Source organism: Monodelphis domestica, chromosome 5, assembly GCF_027887165.1.
Source record: "Monodelphis domestica isolate mMonDom1 chromosome 5, mMonDom1.pri, whole genome shotgun sequence".
In the NCBI taxonomy this organism is placed as follows: Eukaryota; Metazoa; Chordata; class Mammalia; order Didelphimorphia; family Didelphidae; genus Monodelphis; species Monodelphis domestica.
In genome coordinates, this window is record NC_077231.1 from 236,510,699 (window position 1) to 236,532,625 (window position 21,927).

General features: G+C 35.1%; 1 protein-coding gene across 16 annotated transcripts in view; it reads left to right on the forward strand.

Annotated features, from left to right (window-relative positions):
- The window catches only part of DNAJB6 (DnaJ heat shock protein family (Hsp40) member B6), a 116,966-nt gene that overhangs the window by 63,716 nt on the left and 31,323 nt on the right, over positions 1–21,927 (forward strand). For 13 of the 16 annotated variants that reach the window (XR_008912368.1, XR_008912367.1, XM_007504680.3 and 10 more), the window contains one exon: positions 346–416. Coding sequence is in view for 14 of the 16 variants with exons in the window: in XM_007504680.3 (XP_007504742.1) it covers positions 346–416 (71 nt within the window). In the remaining 2 variants the exon portion in view is untranslated. Of the gene's footprint in view, positions 1–345; positions 1,124–21,927 lie in introns of those variants that run through there. The other 3 variants (XM_056799977.1, XM_007504683.3, XM_056799976.1) reach the window with 1 other exon arrangement.

A 21,927-nucleotide genomic window follows, 5' to 3' on the forward strand; every position in this document is an offset into this window, starting at 1 on the left:
AATGAGGCTATTACACTTTTCTATTTGAAAAGTTAAGTCTGTGGTTGGGTTTTCTTTATTACTTTTGTAAAAGAAAAAACAAGCTTACTAATATTTTGATTAGGAGGTTATCTTTATTTTTTTTTTTGTATCAAACTTGTATATTTCTTTAGCCAACGTTTACTCATATAATTTGTTTTGGCAGAAAAGATGGCCGACAAACTTCTTGCCTCAAAGTTTGTCTTATAAGTTGTTGCATCCTCTTATTTAATGCAACAACAGGAGGATGGGGTATAGTTCTTGTTGTCATTGCATTTTTTAAAAAAATACAATCCATAAAGGTTTTAAATGAATTTTATCCTACAGAACTTTTGAGAATGGTCAAGAAAGAGTAGAAGTTGAAGAAGATGGCCAGTTAAAGTCCTTAACAATAAATGGTAAGGAGCAGCTGCTACGCTTGGATAACAAGTAATTCAACGCACGCATTTAACAGAAATATTAAGCTATAACAAGCACCATTTGAGGATTAACAGGAACATTTTTTTGAAGATTTCAAAAGAACTCTTTCAGTATAACTGTACTTAATCTAAAGTATTTATAAACGGCTCATCGAAGCTCCTATTTGTCATAGACTTTTGAGTTTATTGTTGGGACCACATTAATAGGACCATTTTTTTTTGTCTTTAAAATTGTTGTAAATTTCTGTATGCACTTTGCTTTTTATTAAAATTAATCCAAGGTGAAAAGTGATCCTTTAGTAGTGCTAGGGCAAAATGTACACTAACACCAGCATGAATCTTGCTTTTCCATTTTGTTTGAAATGTGAGCCAAGTAGTAGTTTTAAGTCTGCTGTGAAGTTAACATTGCCAGGATGAATCTTTTTTTTTTTTTAATTTTTTTAAAAATAGTAGTAAAAGGTATTAATACGTTAATGGTAATACATTTCTGGTTTGAAATAAATTAAGGATGTTTTCTAGTTGTGCATGAATGCTGGCAACTTAGTAAGTTTTGACAATTGTTTAAATATGTAATGTTAAGCCTAGGCAAAAAAAAAAAAGTAAAGCTGGTAAACTGGGTCTTTGTCATTTGCTATAAAAAAAGAAAATGAATAAATGCTAATGTTTGTGGTGCATTCTTTCATGAATGGGATTTTGTAGCCTTCTTGTGTCTGTGTGTGATTCGGGGATATGGGGAGTCAGTTTTGCTTTATTAGTATTTCAAATTGGATATAGATATGGATAAGGACCTTTTTTTATATGTGGATGTTTTCTTTTACCATTGTAACATATATAGTTTCCCATACCTTTTTTTAGGGTAAGTCATAGCACTTGGCTAAACATTTCAGTTATTGGGAGAATTTTTTTAAAGAAAGAGATTTGCTTTTATAGGAATTGTGTGTGTGTGTGTGTGTGTGTCCCTGTATGCACACATACACGCACAACATGTAATTTATGGAATTAAATCATTGTGAAAACATAATTAAAGACACTTTGCATGGTTAAATCCTTTGTAATGATTTGAAGATGATTGTAGTGATCTATAAAGGTATCAGTATTGCTAAAAATTTTACACAAAGCAAAAATACAAGACTACCAAAATTTTTTGCAACCAAGCTATCTTAATTTGTCTGAAATTCTCTTGTGAATAAGTAGGGCATGTACAAATAAATGAGACTTCCCCAAGATAGACTGATTCTTTAGGGGAAAAAAATAAATCACAAGACATTGTATAGTATATTGGATTAGTTGGAAAGTTAATATTAAATTAAGATTTTTTAATAGTTGAAAATAGATAATATATTTTATAATTCTTAAGTTAGGATTCAGAAAGACAATATAGCTAACAAAATTGACTTAACCATGCCAAAGACAAAGCATTTGTAAGGTTAAAGTTAGGTGTTTGAAGAAATTTTGAGTTCTTGAAAATTAACTAAAACAAGAAATGTTTATACCTTTTTTAAATGATATGTATACATATATTTATAAGAATAACATTTCAGAGTTCTTGATCCTCAAAAAGAAGGTAAGTGTTTTTATCAGTTGTGGGAAAGCATCATATTTGAAGTTATTTTATTCAGGAATTGTATATCTTGCTATTTTTGGAGCTAAAATGAGGATAATATTCTGTTAGAATGACATCACTTTAGGTTCTTCTGATTTTCAATGTATGTATGAACCTCCAGTGGTTGTGTGTGTGTGTGTGTGTGCGTGCGCGTGTGCGTGCGTGTGTGTGTGTGTGTGTGTGTGTGTGTGTGTGCGCCCCCCATGTTTTATACATACACCACACTAGTGAAATGAATCAATGCTAGTAAGGAGGTAGAGATGTAAAGTTTTATGTTTAAATCGACTTTCTCTAGTGAGGCTTTCTAATTGAAATATATTTTAAGGGGAAAATAGATTGGTTCCATAATTTAAAAGTATAATGAAAAACTTTGGTTAATAAAATACTTATTTCAACATTTTTGGAACAACATATTGATACATGATGAATCTTGATTTCTTATTCATGCAGTTATTTCATAACTAAATTCCTTGATCAAGTTATTAAGTAAAACTGTTAAATTTAACTTTTTTTGAGGAAACCTCACAATATTTTGTTCATGTATATTTGAGCAATTTCACTTTTTCTTATCTTATTTTTTCAATTACTATGATTGCTTGGTTTTTTGGTTGTCACAATAGGATTTTTGATTCATGGGTTGATTCATGGGAAAGTAAAATTTTCATCAATCTATTTCTTACTCATTTAGTACTGCTTTCCAAATTACTCTATTGATCTATCTATAAAATCTTATCGATTCCTTAAAAATTTAAAGAGTTAAGCAGGAGTATAAAATTTCAATTAGTCACTTGCCTGAGTTACACTTTAATTCTTAGATAATTTTGAGAGTTTGTGACATTGGTAGCTGAACATAGGAGGAATTCATTAGTAAATGCTGATCATAGGAGGAAGATTGCTTAAAAAGACAATTCAAGATTGACTTGTCCTTGTAATGTAGTATGGCCTATTTCTCTCTCTCTCTTTTTTTTTTTTTGGTGTGTGTAGTAATATTTCCACAGGAAAAGAAATTCATTGCTGAATGCCAAGAATCATTGAATTTTGAAACAGAAAGGGAATAAATAAAAAATATTCACCAGGGTTTTTATTATAAGCAGAGACTAGGAATAGGAAACTTATTTCCTGTACTCTTTCTCTATGTCTTTCCATATTTAACAGTTCTTTACCAAATATATATCAGTAAATTTTTTCACCTGTCAAAATATCTAAACATTTTAAAACTGTCAATAGTTTCAAAATTCCATTAATGTGGGCATGAGATCTAGTTTTGTTATAAAATATTTCTATGGAAAACTTTTTTGTGGATTAGAATTGAATTTTATAAGATCTCTATGACTTTCATTTTTGAGACTATGGATTTGGATGTGAGGTTTACCATCTAAGACAGTGATGGCAAATCACAGAGCACTTTCTGTTGGCATGCACATTGCCCTCCCTCCTCCACAGAGTTCAAATATTAGAAAGGCAAAGTTTCTCTGGGAGCGCTCTTCTCTTTTCCCTTTCCATTGTGCTCGATGCCATTTCTTTTACATTACTAACCTCTCTACCCAGCAGTTCAATGGGTACACTTCCTCCCTTTCCTCTCTTGTATGCAGGGGCTGGGTGTGACATGCGGTATCTACAAGGTTCACTATCAGTGGGCTAAGATTATTGGAGCAACAGGATTTCAGGTTTTTATGACTTTCTCTCTTTTACATGATTAAAAATGAAAGTCCTTATAGAAATTTGGTAGCCATCATACTTCTTCCCCCCCCCCCCCCCCCTTTAAACATTATTTTATTTGGTCATTTTCAAACATTATTCATTGGGGGGAAAAAAAGATCACCCCCCCCCCCCCCGTCCCATAGCTGACGTGCGATTCCACTGGGTATCACAGCCATCATACTTCTAACAAGTGTTTAGTTTATCTATCCAGTTGTCTTTTATAATTCCTCTAGAGATAGTATGACATAAAGTTGGATATGTGTCAGATAGTTTTCTTTATTCTATTTATTAAATGTAAGAAATTGTTTAAGATGTTTTAATTATAGGAATTTTATATATAACTAATTATTCTTTTTACTGTATTCATTCAAGGTAAAAAGTTACTATATATTTATTAAAGATATCCACTATGTATTTAATTTGAATGTAAATGTGGCCAATTTGAGACTCCTTTAGACAAAATAATGATATTAAACTGCCACTACCCAAGAACTAAATTATTGACTAGGCTACTGACAGGATCTTTTTCAAATTATTGTAAAGTCCTTGCCTGAACTGTAGTTTCTCCTCTCTTAAGTTTGTATACTTTTTCATTTATACCAAGGAAGCAATTAAGCTTCTTTAAAAGACTTTATTTAATTTTCAGCAATCCGTTTAGCTTTAAGATAAAGAGTTAAGATTGCGCACACAATGATACAAGTAGAATGGTTGATATGGTGTTGATAGTAAGTTATTTTCTTCAGTATCTCCACAGAATTTAAATGGAAACAATAAAATTCATAGCATTTCTCCAGCACTTGTTTGTTACTTGGTGGGGGTGGGGAGAGGTGGAATGGGGAGAGGCATGCAAAGGTAAAAATACAATTGTCCTTAAGAATCTTAAATTCTATCAGAGATAAAGATACAATATAAAACAGATATTAGCAAATGTTAATCAATATTAAGTAAGGAGATCATTAAGACCTGTGGAGCTCATGATAGGCTTCCCATACAAGCTTGCTCCTAAGCTGACCTCTTAGGGATTCTACGGGTTTTGGTGAATGGGGGAGTTGGAGGCAGAGAGATTTCAGACCTGGACATGGAATATTGAATTTGGGGAATAGAATGAAGGGGGTTATAAAATAAGTCTAGGAAAGTAGTTTGTAACCACATTTTTTTGAGGGCTTTAATTCCTTTGGTGTGAAATAAGCAATTTATCTCTTAAGAGTATGTGATTTTATTTTGCTGAGCATTTTCATCAATGCCTTAGATTATGGAACAGATGGAATGGTTATCAATTTTCAGATGATCACAACTGGAAGAATCAGCCTAGTAGACCTAAGGACAGTTTCAGCACCTGTGAAAGACCTTAACTTGTCTGAACATTGAGCTGAATCTATGTGAAGTTAAAATGTTATAGCTAGGTGGCACAGTGAATAGAAGATTTAGCTTGGATTTTGAATTTAACCTTAGATACTTATTAGTTGTTTGACCCTGAACAAGACACTTAAACTTTTTTTTGCCTTATGTTCCTCAACTGCAAAATGGGAATAATACTAGTACCTATGTTTTGAGCGTCAAAGGGGTGGTTATATTTAATAAGGTCTACAGTACACAGTATGTGGATTTATTATTATAAATAATATTGCCATCAAAATCAAGAATAGGAATGAAATGGCTAGGGTTACATCTGGATCCAGAATATCAACTTGGAGAATATGGGATGTGAATAGTTTCATAATAGTTTAACTTAAAAAATCGACTATTAATTTAAGTTAAAATTTGATTTTATAGGTAAAAAGGTCATGTGATTTTTGCTAGAATTGAGGACTTAAGCTAGCTTCTGGATATGAAGTGATAATTCCCAATGTACATATCTGTAATCAAATTTGGAATTTTGTATTCTTTCTTTGCACTTCCTCCATGGGAGGTCTTCAGGCTAAAGTGGGAATACTGCCAGAAGCAAGGGGACCAGTTAGGAAAGTCTTGATATAGTTGTACTCAACAATCAAATAACATCACCAGAAATGTTTTATGATTTGTACAGAAATTGGATTTAAATGAGGCAGAACCACACAACACCTCATTCTCCAAGAATCATTAAATTCCAGTGGCAAGAGAAAAATTGAGATGATTTGTGATAACTTAGGACTCAGGGGATGACTTTCATTTCTTTGATGTCTAACTAAGTTCTAAGATCTCCACAGCTCCTAATTATGGTTTTTTGAACAATTTGTTCTCATCCATTCTTTCCAACAGGGGATGTCTTATACATTTCTGGAGTAGACATCCCCATAATTTACCAAAAGAGTTGAGGCCAATTGGTTACGCACAACCCGATTACCCTATCTACTGAGATGGTTTTCTAGTTATGATCCATTCTCATGCTACAGCTTCTTGGGAGTCGCAACTTAGCATTGAGTGCCAGGTGGACCCCACAGGAGAAAAGCAACCCTGAAAATGACTCTGTAAAATGGAGATTTTTCAACCCTAGACTTCAATCCCCAGAAGTCCTTGGTATTTCCCAGAATTCCCTATAATCTCACCTGAGTCTCTACCTAGGTGAGATCACAATTAGTATTTAACTGGTAGTAACACCCACCTCACTCTGACATTTCAGTGATGTGTAGTAAGTAAACTCTGAATGGGCTAATCAGCCATGGACACGTGGGCTATTTATTTGTAATTTTCTTTATTCCTTGATTTCTAATAATCCTTTCTAAACTTCATAAAATATAATATTTTTATTACTAGAGACATAATTTAATTTTTACAACTCTGGGAGCCTTTGTACCAGTCTTCCCTTGAGTACCCTGTATACCACAGTTGGTAATTCTACTCATTACCTTAATTAAGAATGCGGCTATTTGAGGAGATAGAGATGAGATCCTGAAGAACCAAATTGATTAGATTTGTTTGTTCATTGGATATAGAATTGTGAGGAAGAAGGGATAGTCAATAGAAATCAATTTGGAGTATAGGAGAGAATATAAAAGGACTTCATTAGAAAATCCTGATGAGGTTGCATAGCGGGAAGATAACATAGGACTGGCATTGAGAATGAGTATAGTTGCATTATATAAATAAGGAAATCAACTGGGTCTAGCTGGTAAATGAAACCCATGGAAGCCGATGAGATCCAAGTGAAAAGTGTCTGAAGAGGAAAGAAGAGGTGGTCTTAGGAGATGCTTAGTAGATTGGAAATAGACTGCTCAACAAAAGATGGGAGTCTAGGACCAGGAAAAATAGGAAGCCGGTTTAGTGCAGAGCAGTAGCCCAAAACCTAAATTAAAATTGGATTTGTATTTAATAAGTTTTAGGTCATCTTGAGAGGATACTTTCAATAGAATAACACGGTCAGAAGCCAAATTGTGTGACATTGAACAGCGAGTAGAATGTGAGCACTGGAGACAATTAGAAGATGTGAAGGGGAGATAGAAGATAATGGTTATGATCAAAGTGGTGAATTTCCTAGATCATGAACATGGAGGTAAAATCATTTGGAATGACGATGAGGTGATTTTCCTTTTGATCTTTGTAAGTCAGGGTTGTTAAGGAGACTGAAGAATCAGGAAGCCAGGTAGTTTTGAAAAAACTTTAAGCCTGGTCTGGTAACTTAGAATCCTAGAGAAACCAACATTTAATTAAATAAGAGCATTTTGTATGATATCTATAATGGATTTTGGACAAGTTAAATCAGTGGGAACGATTGAATTGAGCTTGTGATCAGGATGTGGGAATTGAAGAATAATAAGAATGAAATTAGATCTATATTGATGTTTATGTATCTCAGCTAGTCACAGTTTATCAGAATGGATGATTGTGGTATTTTCAAATTTATAAACTGGAAGGTCAAGATGTTCAAAGAAGAAACCGAAAGGGTAATTAGAAAAGGAAGACTGGGGTCAGCTGGGTGGCTCAGTGGATAGAAAGGCAGGTCTTGGATTCACATGGGATTTCAGATTTGTCCTAGCTGTGTGACCCTGAGCAAGTCACTTAACCTCAATTAGCTATCCCTTATAGCTCTTCTGGCTTAGAACTGATAATTAGTACATTCTAAAATAGAAGGTGAGGGTTTTAGGAAAAAGAAAAAACTGCACCTGGTACTCAAGATTTTGAGAAAATAGGGTGATTTGTTGGTAGATGACAATAGTATTGGCTGCTTGGGCTGAAAGGAGAAGATCGGGGTGGTAATAGGAATGGCAGAAGAGGGAAAGAAAATGAATAGGAGCTTTAGGATGAAGGTAAGTTTGTTAATGAAGGGGGAGCATAGAATATAATGAAAAGTAAATGGTGAAGGTAGGAGGAGTACAGCTGAAATATGGATAGTGTTTAGATTAGTGAGGAGGGAGTACAAGGGAAAGACTTGCTTCATTCAGTAATGTAGAGTTCATAAAGGGAGCAAGGAAGAAGGAATTAACTTATAGGAATGGTAGACTCCCATGTTCTAATTAGAATTCTGATTTGAAAGTTCTCTTTGAAGCTTTCTCAATGGATTGGAATAGGAGTTTGAAGTCCTGCCCTTTTGGCAGTTGCTATTCTGAGGGGAACTGTTGACTGCTTTTTTTTATTTTCAATAACCTTTCCTCCTAACCCCACTGTCAAGAACAGCAAAACAGCAAGTTGTTTCCTCAGTATAGGCCCTGGTTTTCTCAGTATTTGAAGTAAGAGCAGTAACAATTTGATATATAAGGTATTTGGGACCTCTCTCTTTTTTTTTAACTTTCTAGCACCTCTAGAGCTTAATGTATTCTTAATTGGTATGTGTTTTGTCAGTCAATTCTTTCTTCAAGGTTCTAGATACTCCTGTCACTCCACTCTTCATCCTACTTTTGTCCTAGATACTCATTCTTTATTCCTGTATAATTTTCATTTCATAATTTTTATTTAAGCCCCTTCTTTGCTCCTATGGGGCCTTATTTAAAATATAAAGTTTTAGTAAACAATAGCTTATAGATAATGTGTCAAGGTAAGAGATTAAGGTTTTTTTGCTTTCTGAAGTAAATACAGCATTTATTACAATTTGTCAGTAGTTCAGCTGAGCTGAGAGTTAGAAAAAATGTGCAGGAGACATCCATCAAATTGTCCAATGGTTGATGTTCTAGGAAAGGGAAGTATTGACAGCAACAACAATACTAGCTGTCTTGAAGTAGTTAGTGAAGTAGTTTTTTTACAAAATGCTTTGCATGTAAATCTTGGAATTGAGAAATGCAGAAGAACATGGTGTAGGACTTATGGAGTAGAGCTGATAATTTGAAGGTGGGTTCTAAAAAGGAGCAGGGAGTTATTATTGGGGTGGAAGATTTTAAAGGTAATATGTGCTGAAGAATGTAAGGTAAGAAAATGAAAGGTAAGATGTTGGGGATTATTAGGGCAGCTAAGGTTAAATCTGTCCTCAGATACTTTCCAGATATGACACTTAGCATCCCCCCACATCCCATCCCATCCACCTTCTCCCCCCCCCCCCCCCCCCAGTCTTCTGCTTTGATATTAGTATTGATAATGATTCTAAGACACAAGGTAAGGGTGCCCCCCCCCCCATATCTAGATGTTCTTGAAAGGTAGGTCATAGGAAAAATGATTTTCTGACATGATAGTTAGTTGATATGTAGGTATTTGAGTCTCTTAGTTGTTTTGTGTTTCTGGAAAGAAACATAAGTTAAAAAAGCTCCCTTACATGAAATGACAAATTCTTTACCAAGAAATATTTTACTAGGGAAGAAATAAGCATTTGAAAATTCTTATGCATAATGCATAAATACTTGTTTTTAACAAGGTATGCACTTTTCTGTAAGCACAGACTTTACTACCGTGACTAAAGGTGATTTTCTACTGAAAGAACAAAATTTTCAATTTACTCCAAAGAAGGTATAAAATAATATGTAATGAAATGGATCAATGATGGGTATTTTCCTCTTGATTTATGAATATTAAAAAATGGCAAATTATGGCTTTGTAATTAAATTTGATTTTTATATATTCAATTTGGTTTACATTGTTTAAATGAATACAATTTAGAAACTGAGGTTAATTTGAAAACTTTTTACATTTTATATCTTTGTCTTCCTAAAAATATTGATTTCTCAGCTAAAGTTTATTCAAAGTCAAAGCAGCAACACTCAATTATTTTGTAAAGGCTTAACATTTTTATAGAGAGACAGAAAAGGGGGTAGAAAGTGCTGAGAATTTCCATTTTTAGATGATCTATTAACATTGACTTGACTAATAACAGTTTAAACTGAGGTCCTTGTCCAGTGACCAAGAAGTAGACCTACTAATGATTTAACTGTTGTGCATCAATCTTGATCATCCAGAATCAGCAAGAAGAGAAAAGGGCTCCAATTAAAGTAACAAAAGAATTGGTGGAGCTGATTTTATTGCAGATCCAAGAACAACAAGAAATTTTGTAGGTCAATTGGACATTGTATATTGCAGTATATATAATTTAAAAAAAACTACCATTAAAATAATGATGGGTTTTGAACCAGCATTAGTTGCAGAACATGAAATAAAGGAAACCTGAGATGAAGTTGATACAACCATTCAAGAGAAATTAAAATTAGCACATCCTTTTGATACTTGATGTTGTCATTGTAAAGGTTGCTTTAGGGGAAGATGGCAAAAAATACATAGGACAATATGTTTCAAAATTAAGAAATCAGAGCCCAATGTTTTATAGTCTATTCAGACATTTTATTCCTAAATGTTATGATTACTTTCAGAAGAGTGTATCAGAAGGTATCTCACATTGTAAGTACCAAATAACAAAAAATTGATTAATTGGTCCTGGAGGAAGAAGAATGAGACATTTTTTAAATGACCCATAGTTCCACCAGACCTTTTTCCTCTAGTAATGGTGACAGAATAGTTGAAAAGTGGCAAAATAAGAGTTATAGTTTAGACAGTTGCTAAATAGCCTTGTTGATCTTTTTAGTCAAAATATGAGATCCTTATCTAATGGTCTTTGAGTTGACATTTTATTTTTTCAAAATGACCAGCTTTAATGAATCTAAGAAGGAATTCTTAGATTCATACAGCTAAATAGAAGGATGTTTTTATGGTTTCTTAGAGGAAAAGTAGAGAGTTGGTAGAATTTTATTCATATGTTTTAAAAAATCTAATATGGAAAATCCCTTCATGAGACCCTTCATCATCTCACTCTAGAATGAATGATAAGGTTCTGGACAAATCTTGCCATGAAAGAAAATTGCTGTGTACATCCCTATATCTGTTCTAGAAACTATGTATAGATCTTCAAAGTAAATTAAACAGACCACCTTGATTCTTTGACTTCAGTGTCCATAGGAAACTCCCCCTCATTTTGGAAAATGTGATAGAGGATTAAGGAGTCAGAAATGCCAAAGATAGACTACGTTGAGACCTCACAGTATTTTATCATGAAAAATAATTTTGAGGGTAGCATCGGATATGACAAGTATCAAATAAACAGACATGAAATTAAACATTTGAACCATTAACTTAAGAGCAAATGAATTGCTAATCAAGGCATAAAGATATGATGTAAAATAAGACCCTTTAACCTTCTGTTTTTAGTATTGAAAAGTAAAAAAATGAGCGAAAGAGTATTTTAAAAAGAACCATTTTTCTATAAGGAAGTTTGATTGGTCTGAATCAGTTGCCATAAAGAGGAGAATATAAGACTCTAGTAACTATCAGTAAACATTTGATTTCCTTGCTGAGCAGGAAGGCATACCAGCCAAGTGTTACTCCATCTCAGAAAATTTTTAGTAGGATACAGAAGTTTGTAGGTATCACCTTATGAAATGGTGAACTGATGGAAATAAAAACAAGTTTAGACACATCCTGGCCAGGGACTTAAACTGATCAATTTAAATCCCTAAGGGCATTTAAGAGATGAAAATAAGACAAAGATGAGAAATATTTTAAAGATTATATTCAGTATTTTTATTGTAAACTTGACCATTGAAGTTATTGGAGCTACTATGTATTTTTTACACCCTGGATGTGTGCTATATTTGAAAGCTAAATGTTATCGAAGAAAAGTAGCCATCAGAAGAATACTTGACCAAAATGCATGTATGTAGAGCAAGTCTGTCCTGAAGTTGAGTTTTGAGCGATTTGGAGCATTGATTCTCATGCTGTCTGAACTATAGAAATATTCTACATTGCGGGGAAATTTTGAGACATTGGTATGTGATGTCAGAAGAAAACTTGGCTATTGACTGACATCTCCAAAGTTTTTAGGAGAATCCATCAGAGTATCCTTAACTATTAAGTGTGGAGCATGAAAGCTTCCATAAATTATATCCTATGTATACCACATCTTTATAATTATATGTAGTTATCTAAAAGGTATGGGGAATACAAGATCCCACTGTGTTTAATTGTTGTATGACAGTAAAAAAGGCATTTGATTTGGTAGAATAGAGGTTATCACTTTAAAGACCCAGCAGTGTATCTCTTGGGCATATGCAAATATATAAAATTATTTCAAGTAAGTAACAATGAGATAATTGTGCTCATGTCCTGATTATACTAAGGAAGACATAAACCAGATTTATGATCTTTAAATGTGTAATGGAGAGGACATCTAGTTTTGTCTAGTCTAAATGAGTTTTCTGCCTTGATGTTAAAAGTTCCCCTGATGTGTTTGTCTATTTAAATCAACTTTCAGAACATTGTAAAGCCACTCAGGAGATTTATAATTACTTGGAAGTCTGATCTAAATATCTTTATAGGAAAAACTAGGTGGATGAAGGCTACAGATTATTTGGACAGTCAGTCCATACATGTATCTTGGCTAGATGCAGAAACGGACATTGAGATGGACCCAGAAATGAGTAAGAAAACAGAATATTTTGGAGAAAGTTGCATTTATTTCAGTTATTCCAAGCTTTCCATAAAAGAATGATTTTAAAATTTAACAGTATTCTTCTGGTAATAGGGTAAGATGTAGAACAGTGCAATTTTTGAATAATTGAGATTGAACCTCATTGAAAGAATGTGAGCAGGTTGCAACACAAACAAGAAAACTTACAGAAGAAATAATGTAAAATATATCAGAAATATATGACTGGGAGGGAAAGGATGGATGGATGAGTCATGTGTGCACTTGTGGTATGGCAGCATGACATGAGTCAGTGAGACCTGGGCTGAATTCTGGCCTCTGAAACAGATTGGCCCTGCTATTTAGAGCAAGTAACCTGCAACATGATAGCCTGTAAGTTGGAGAACAGTGGGTGCCTGTCTGTATTGATAGATTTTCTTTACATGTATGAAGTTCCAGGTCCAGCTCTGTGGAAGTGAGCTGCAACCCAACTCTTACCCTCAACCTTCCCACCCCCAAACAAAAAACAGCCTAGGTTAAAATTATGCTTCTGTTACTATCCATTTATCTTTGGTTATTTTGGATGAGTCATTTTCTCATGTATGATAAAGCTAGGACTAAGATCACGTAAAAATCTTATATACGATGTATGATCCTGTCTGTATGTAACATGAATGATAGCTAAGCAATGTTAAAGGAATGAGAGGGGACTTTTTCTAATACTTTATTTTAGAAACAATTAAGGGGCATGGACATGGCCTAGACAAACAGGGTTATGTTACTTGCCCAGGGTCACACAGCTAGGAAGTGTCCAAGTTTAGATTTGAAGCCAGATCCTCTAACTCCAGGCTTTATGCTTTATCCACTGTGCCACCTAGCTGCTGCAAGCCAGGACTTCTAAGAATATTGAGTAGATTCTATAGCTGATTTACTGGTGGACATGCTATAACATACAACATTGATTTTGGGATTTTCATCCTTGAAGGGAGCTATATAAGTGATACCTAGGTGGTACAGTAAGTAGTGTTGGGCTGAACTCAAGTGATTTTGGGGGCGTGGGGGACTTATCTTCCATCTTAGAATCAAGATTATGTAATGGTTCTAAGGCAGAAGAGCAGTAAGGGCTAGGCATTGGGGGTTAAGTCACTTGCCCAGGGTCACACTGCTAGGAGGTGTCTGAGGCCAGCTTTGAACCCAGGACCTTCTCTCTTTAGGCCTGTCTCTCAAACCACTTAGCTATCCTCTCATGTACTTCTTCAAGCACTTAACAGTTTTGAGACCTTGGTCAAATTATTAAAACCTGCCTTGGCTTCAATTTCTTCATCTATAAATTTGGAATAATAATAAATAGGACTTCCCTACAGAGTTAGGATCAAATGAGATAAAATAGAAAGCCAATGCTTTGCAAACCTTATTTCTGTTACGTTAAAAGTTATGTCTGTGAGGTGAGTATTTTGTTTACTGTCTTTTTTGTTTAGGTTGCTTTTTTTTTAAGTCTTTTAGTTTTTTCTTGTCATTTAAATAGAACATTCTATATTATCTTTCCTCATAGCCTAAGAATTTTGGTGGAGATAAAAACTCAACTCTGTCCTTGATTTTCCCTGGCCCCATTGATTAAAATCAAATGGGTGATCTGGGTCATGGCTGTTATAAAAAGACAACAAAATTGGGTTCTTTGGTGGCAGTAGTCTTAATCGTACTGCCCATTTATGTTGATAAAACTTCTTAGGATAGTGTGGAAAAAGGTAATAAAATAATATTTACATGTTGTTTTGATTTCAAAATGCTTCATATACCTTGTGTGGAATATACTATTATCCTTATTTTATGGGTGAAGAAAATGAGGCTGAGGAGTTTACATGTATTCTCATAGCTGAGGTAGGATTTGAATTCAAGTCTTACTCATTCCAAGTCTAATACTATCCACTCTGTTATACATGAATAACAAATGAAGATAAAACAGAGTAAAAATAACTTTCCATGGTTAACTGGAAAAGCCCTTGATTTTGGTACTTATTTTCTTTGTAAGACATATGTTGTTTCAGTCAACATGAAATAATCTTCTTTCACCATCTCTTTAAGATGAGGGTGATATTACATTGCTTACAACACCACTAAGTTGTATAGCCTTTTATAAAATTTTAAGTGTTGTATTTTAATTTACCAGCCTTCTTTTCAGAATAAGAAATAAGGATTTATTTCATACAGTTTACTTAGAAAATGGGATTTACCTGTATCTAAAATTCATCTGTTATTTAATAACAAATTCTGTCAATGAATATCCATTTAAATAAGCTGAATAGCTAGAGCTTTAAAAAAATTAATTGATATATTTTTTTGGTTATCTAGATTTTTTTTCTTGTGTCCTCTCCCTTATCCTTATCCATCCCTGTAGTCATACGTTATAACAGAATTTGTTTTAAACTGATCAGGGATAGAACATCAGAAGATCTTGCATATGCAACTAGTGTTTGAAGAAGACGTGACTGGAGAAATTATATAGGCTAGAGAACAATAAAATGGGCCATAAAGTGGATCACGATACAAGAATTTTGTTATTTGCAATGATCAATTTAAAGGAAAAGTGGTGGCCCCCAAGAAAACAAAAATGAGAACATGAACGTATACAGTCCTGTTCTGAAGATAACACAACTTTGAAATACTAAATCAGAAAGAGGGAAGGTTCAAGTGCTTAGGAGAAATCAATAATAATGTTACTACTCAAAAATAAAAAAAGCAATCAAGCAATTAAAAAAAGCAATTAATCCATATGCCTACTTTCTCACTTATATAACATAAGTGTGATCTGTATATGTATCAGTATATATTTGATTAATGTAAGAGAATGGACAGGCAAGCCATATTTTACAATAGACCTGATTTTTAGTCTTGTTATTTGATTAAAATGTGCAGAGGATGCAAAATATTTTGACTAGGAAAAAAAATTAGATGGATTTTAATAAAAGCTTTTCTAAAAAATATACTACTAAATTTCTAAAAAATATACTAAAGATGCATTAGGATTTTTTTGGGCAACCAGTCCCTCTGATGATTCAATAAGCCAGTTATATAGCATTTACTAGTATTATGGAAGACATCCTGTACAGAGTCCAAATGATGAGATATAAGACTAATGAAATCCTCTAGCCTCCTCATAAAATTGTATAGTTCCCAAACCACACAAAAAATCTAATTACTCAAAGGTTTGTCATAAGAACTAACCATTGAGGATGTGGATGGATCTTCAGGTGGATAAAGAATGCTTATTCTCTAAAGTGATTGGCATTGGAATGAAGAGTACATTAGTATATATTTCTTGGAAAGACATTGAAGTAGTAGTAAACTAAGCTCAGAACTGGAGTGTGGACTTTGGAAAACTGCACCTTGTTTAGTCACTGCTGACTTCTGTGTGAAACAAAGGGCCTTTAAAAAAATAACCTGTATTTTTGCTGTGTTATGTGGCAATGAAGTAGGTAAAACAGTCTGTGCAAATGAAAATTGTAGGTTACCCACTGGTCATTGAAGAGACATATCAAGAGGGCATTCAGAAGAAACTGCAAAAATAATTATCAAAGCATAGGACATATGGTCATCACAGTCAAAACAGGCTCCACCTTGGCCACCATCTCACTTCAGATCTGATGAAGAAGGCCTCTGAACTGGAGAGGTTTTGGGTCCTTAGCCATCATTCTAGGAAGCGGCCTTTGTGGAAAATTTGTTACCAAAGTCCTTGTCAGCATAACATACCATTTTTATCAGTGGAAGTGATATTAAAGAAAAGGCATCTGCTTTGTTGTTGTACCTTAAGAACCATGAGATCTTTCCACCCAACTTGTAGTTGAAACCTTTCATATTTATTCTCTTTACCTTTAGCATATAAGCTCCTTTAGTACAGGGGCTATATTTTCTGTTTCTCTCCTTTATACTTTGTATATGCTAAGTAATAAAATCTTTGTTTTTATGAGCATGGGATAAATGATAGTTTGTGTATTCCAGTGACACTCATGAAATACAATTATGTCTTAAAGAGCAATTCAGTTGAGTGAGCATCCCAGGGAGAATTGGCCAAGAGTTGAAACATGAATAAAAATTGGATGAGATGAGATAGAAAGCATGAGAAAAATGCTATTGATGAAATAAGTATTTTCTTTCTACTGCATGTATAGAATGTAAAAGTAAAATGAAGGTTTTTAAAAAAAAATAGGTAGCAACTAAGGGTATTCAGGAAAATATAGAATAGAAAAAGGGCAAAATTGGAAATTTCAAGGAAGATAGGGGTTTTGAGAGGCAGAAGCAAGAAGGCTGTGCATATCAGACATGGGGAATAGTTTAAAGACTAAGATGTGAGGCTTGTGGTCATATTTTATGTGAAGAACTCCCAAGAAGACCATTTTTGTTCGACCTAACAGCATGCAGGATGAGTAAAGTATAAAATGACTTGAAAGGTAGGTTGGAACCATATTGTCACGAGCTTTGCATGTCAAATGAATTTTTTTTTTTTGTTTTGGTCTAAATGTAGTAGGAAGTATTTTGAGTAGGGGAATGGATAAATTGGAGGTAGGACAAACTTAATTGAAGCTTGGTGACCAATTAGGTAGTTACTACAATAGTCCAGGCAAGAGGTAGTGTGATGCTGAATTTTGTGGGTTACCCTGTGATTAGAGAGAAGGTGAGAGATACAGGAAATGATTTGAATATAGAATTTCCAAACTAGCCCTTGAATTGATGAATATATGGAGTGACTCTTAAGGTTGCATATGTAGGTGACTGGAATAATGGTGTCACCCTTGGCAGAATGAGGGAAGATGTAGATTAGAGAAAATTTTTTTTAAAATTAAAGAAATTGTCTGAAATATGTGGACTTCATTTTTCTTGACACTGTTTTAGAGTTCAGGGCAAATAGATCATTTGATTGAGCTTTTTGTCAGCCAAGCTATCTTTTTGCCAAGAAAATAAATATAACATAATGAATAATTTCACAACACAAGTGATAATGAAATATCAGAATAAGCTTTGTACCTATTACTTCAGAACTTCCTTTCCTTTAAAAAACAAATAGATCTTCAAATTCCATTGATTTCCAGTCTGTATGTCTGGTATTAATGACAGTTTCTTTGGAATACCGAGTCCATACCAAGAGAAGGCAAGAAAAGACAAAATCTATTTTAAAGGAGAGATTTCCCCAGGAAATTAAAATTGAAGTTAAGATGAATATTTTATAACAATATGATTTATTGACCCATAGAATCAATTTCTACTTATCAATGCATGGAGTATCCATAGCAGGTTTTAAATTTCAGGTTGACTATGTTATATAGCTTACTACTGAGTCATAACACTTTTCATTAAAAAAAAGGGAAGGGGGCAGCTGGGTAGCTCAGTGGATTAAGAGCCAGTCCTAGAGAGGGGAAGGTCCTAGGTTCAAATCTGGCCTCAGCCACTTCCCAGCTGTGTGACCCTGGGCAAGTCACTTGACCCCCATTGCCTAGCCCTTACCACTTTTCTGCCTTGGAGCCAATACACAGTATTGACTCCAAGATGGAAGGTAAGTGTTTTTTTTTAAAAAAAAAAAAAAGGGAAATACATTTGATTTCTTTGGTGTATGTTGAAAAGATTACCAACACTGTAAAATGTTCTTCCATTTTTAGAGTTGCCTGGTCCCCTGAGAAACTGAGTGACTTGCTCAGGGTCACCCAGCTTGCACCTATTATGAATAGGACAACAGTGTTGGAAGACTAAAATTTTATAGTGGAAAGTACTCAACAGATCTAGTTTAGTATTGTCTCCTCCCAGTTATAGGAAATTGAAACTCTGGGGTAAAGTTATTATCTTCTGGTTTCTCAGATCCCAAAGTCCAGTGCCAGTCTTCTTTACCTTCCTTTGGGGAGGAGGAGCACTAGTGCTCTGGGCCAGGGACAGTGGGGGAAAGTTTCCTGTGCTTGAGACAGAGATAAAGAGGCTAGCCTTTTCTTTCTTTCTTTTTTTTTTAACCCATACCTTCCGTCTTGGAGTCAATACTGTGTATTGGCTCCAAGGCAGAAGAATGGTAAGGGCTAGGCAATGGGGGTCAAGTGACTTGCCCAGGGTCACACAGCTGGGAAGTGTCTGAGGCCAGATTTGAACCTAGGGCCTCTGGTCTCTAGGCCTGGCTCTCTATCCACTGAGCTACCCAGCTGCCCCTGAGGCTATCCTTTTCAAGTATGGGGAGACAGGTATAAAAAGGTACAGAATGTCATGTTTGAGGAACAGCAAAAAGGGTCAGTTGGACTGGACATAGATGAGAGTGTACCCAATAGGGGTTTCCATAAAGGGGTTGGAAAGGTTGGTGTTAAATGACAGTTTATATTTTATTTTAAAAACAATAAGCCAGAAACTTCCTTGAATAGGACAATGGCCTAGTTAAGCCTCTCCTTAAAGAAAATCATGAGATTCTGAAGATAGTGTAAGGAAAACAATTAGGAAGCTCTTGTGATACAGTAAGTACACTATATAAGAGGTGACAAGGGCCCAATCAAACAAGGCAGCAGTGGAGAGAGGGGGATGTATATGACAAACATAGAAACAGCAATATTTGGCCATTGATTGACCAAATGGAAGTAGTCAGTTTAGGAGGCCCGGAGGACAAGGGAGGTTTTGAATAGGAGAGACTAGAAAAATGTTGGCACAGTAGAGAGAGAAGGACCTTTAGAAGAGAAGTGGGTTTGGGGAAGAAGTTGAGTTCTGTGTTGGACATGTTCCATATGAAATGCTTATAACCTAATTAAACTTCATTAGGAAGGTCAGTTGTTTGGGTGGGATACATGATAATATACTAGAAATAAATGTAAATTATTTAGTATTTTTGGTATTGGTTTCTTTTCCCCTCATTGGTGCTGACCAAAGTTGGCTAAAGATATAGTTGGTTCCACTGAAGGTTTTAATTATAGCAGTGACCTAATAAGATTTGAACACACTCATTTGCTTTGAGTGAGTACTTTGCCCACTTCTCCACCTTAAACTGGCTAGATCTTCTTGAGTCTCCCTTCCTTGGCCTAGAATCAAAACAAACTTCAAAGGACCCATAGTATCAACTTTGGCTAATAAATTCCTTAGATGATTTGGATTTTATTGCTAGAGTCAATGTTGGACACTACCTAGGCTAGGTTCCTTTTTTAGCCAAAAGGAAATGGGCTTCGAATGTTCAAAGACCTTTAAGCCTCTGTTGTGTTGGATTCTAGGTCCAAGGAGAATTAGCTACTCCCCTGGCACTCTCCAGCACCCTTGATGAATGAGTAACCTCTCAGTCACACTTTCCCCTGGCCTTAGAGAAAAGGTAACAACCTGAGTGGCTGCTTATGAATCTAATGCCATGGAGTCAGTGAGAATTCCCATCGCAACAGCAATTAACTGTGGCATGAACTGTAGTCTATTTCTTCTGTATGTTTTTAATGAATATGTATGCTCTTAATGCCCAAAAACCTATTTTTCTTGGGGAAATTGCCTGGAATGATAAGAACCAGCCAGATCAACTAATACAAGGCTCTCATTTTATAGATGGGGTTAAAAGTTAAACTTTGTGACTTGTGCAGGGTCATAAAGCTTGTTTGTAATGTATGTTGAGGACACTTTTCCCCCTATGGAAATATCTTAAATTACTATTTTTTTAAAGACATCGGGGAAATAAGATCCACCTAGTGTGTATGGGGATAAAAATTTAAGTCTCATTTAAATTGGGTAAAAGTAAGAAGAAACTGAAATGAAAACAAATCGTTACTAAAAGATTTCTGATTAACCTTCATTAGTCAAATGTTATATAGCCAGAAGAATCTCTTGGTGTTTAGGAGGATTATTAGTGAGGGCATTTATTCTATTAACTAGAATACTTCTATTCTCAACATGATGATAAATTCTCTTATTTTCAGTATCTATTTCACATATTTCCTGGATAACCCTGTACACACATTTTGAATGTGGGCCATTAATTTCATAGACAATTTAACATGTTTTCCCATTTTTATATTTTCCCATTTTATATAGCACATTTGTCACTATAATAATATAAGCCAGTTATGGAAGTTTCCTTCAATAAGTAGTGCAAGGATCCCTCCCCCTTTTCAGTCATGGAATTGGGTTTTCTAGCACTTATGACTTTGATGTCATGCAGCTAGATAGAATCTTTGGAGGCAAGTTGTACATTCTTTCTATTAGGTGACACTTCTTTTTGCTGCTCTCTTTCTTTGCCCCCTTCCAGCTTGTCTGTCCTTGCTAGGAAAAATAACCAAGAATATTTTCATTATTTTCAGCAACCTCTTGGAAGCACTTTATTAGAAATATGATGGCATTTAGCAGGAAGTTTAAGTCTACCCTTCAGAAGTTTGCAGCTTAATTGGGGAGACATCTACAAAGATAATCATAAAAATAGCTATTTAGATTAAGTTAAATGCAGACTCCTCAGGTGGTAGAAATTCCCACATTGGGAATGATCTGAGAAGGCCAAAGATGGAGAGGCAGGAATGGGGTCAACCTTATAGGTGGATATTCTAATTAGGATGGTTTAGGAAAGCTGGGAGGGTGGGAAAGGGTGAAGTATGCTTGAGGGCGAATTCCTTTCCACCTCTGGGCTTTAATTCATGTTCTCAAGTATGCTTGAGGGGAGATGCTATCTACTCAGGAGGTGTCTTAGCCATTTTACCCCAGGAAGTAGGGAGGAACCCTTTGAATTGTACTGAGCAAAGTATAGCCCTAAAAACACCAGGCAGCTATATCCTCAAAGGATAGGATGCTAGGCCTGGAGTTCAGATCCTGCCTTAAAGCTGTGATAGCTTCCACCCCATAAAGCAGTGCGTGTGAGGGTGAAATCAGATTTTTTTGTAAAGTGCTTTGTAAATCACAAATGGGAGCATTAGCTGTTGTTATGGCATGGGCATTCAGCTCTGTTTAAGATACTAAAATGATGAGAGAGTCATGGAAAATGCCCAAAACGTGGACCTGGAGGAATGTTTCCTTTAGTCTCAACCCACATTCTGAAGAACAGTAAGGTGTCTATTTCTTTAAAATGCAGAAAAGCTCCAGAAGCCCCTTTCCTAGCATTCTGGGGGTCAGTGGACATCATGTGCTGGAGCTACAGTGTAGAGCCATGATGGCAGGTTCCAGTGGAAAAGGTGGAGAGGACACTCCGCCATGCCTAAAGATCCTGTCGGCCATATAATGAAACCCACATGTTAAAACATGATGTTCTGTTGTCTTTTTATTTGTTTCGTCAGATTCCCCAGTTATGTTTTCATCTAGTTTGGGGACACTAGAAATTGTCGGTAGCGTTAAATTTGTGTTTGACAGTTGTGGTGTAAGGAACCCACGGATGTCTTGCTAGGCAAGGGCTGAGGGCAGCATCTCATTCCAGAAACCAGGGCAGGAGGGAT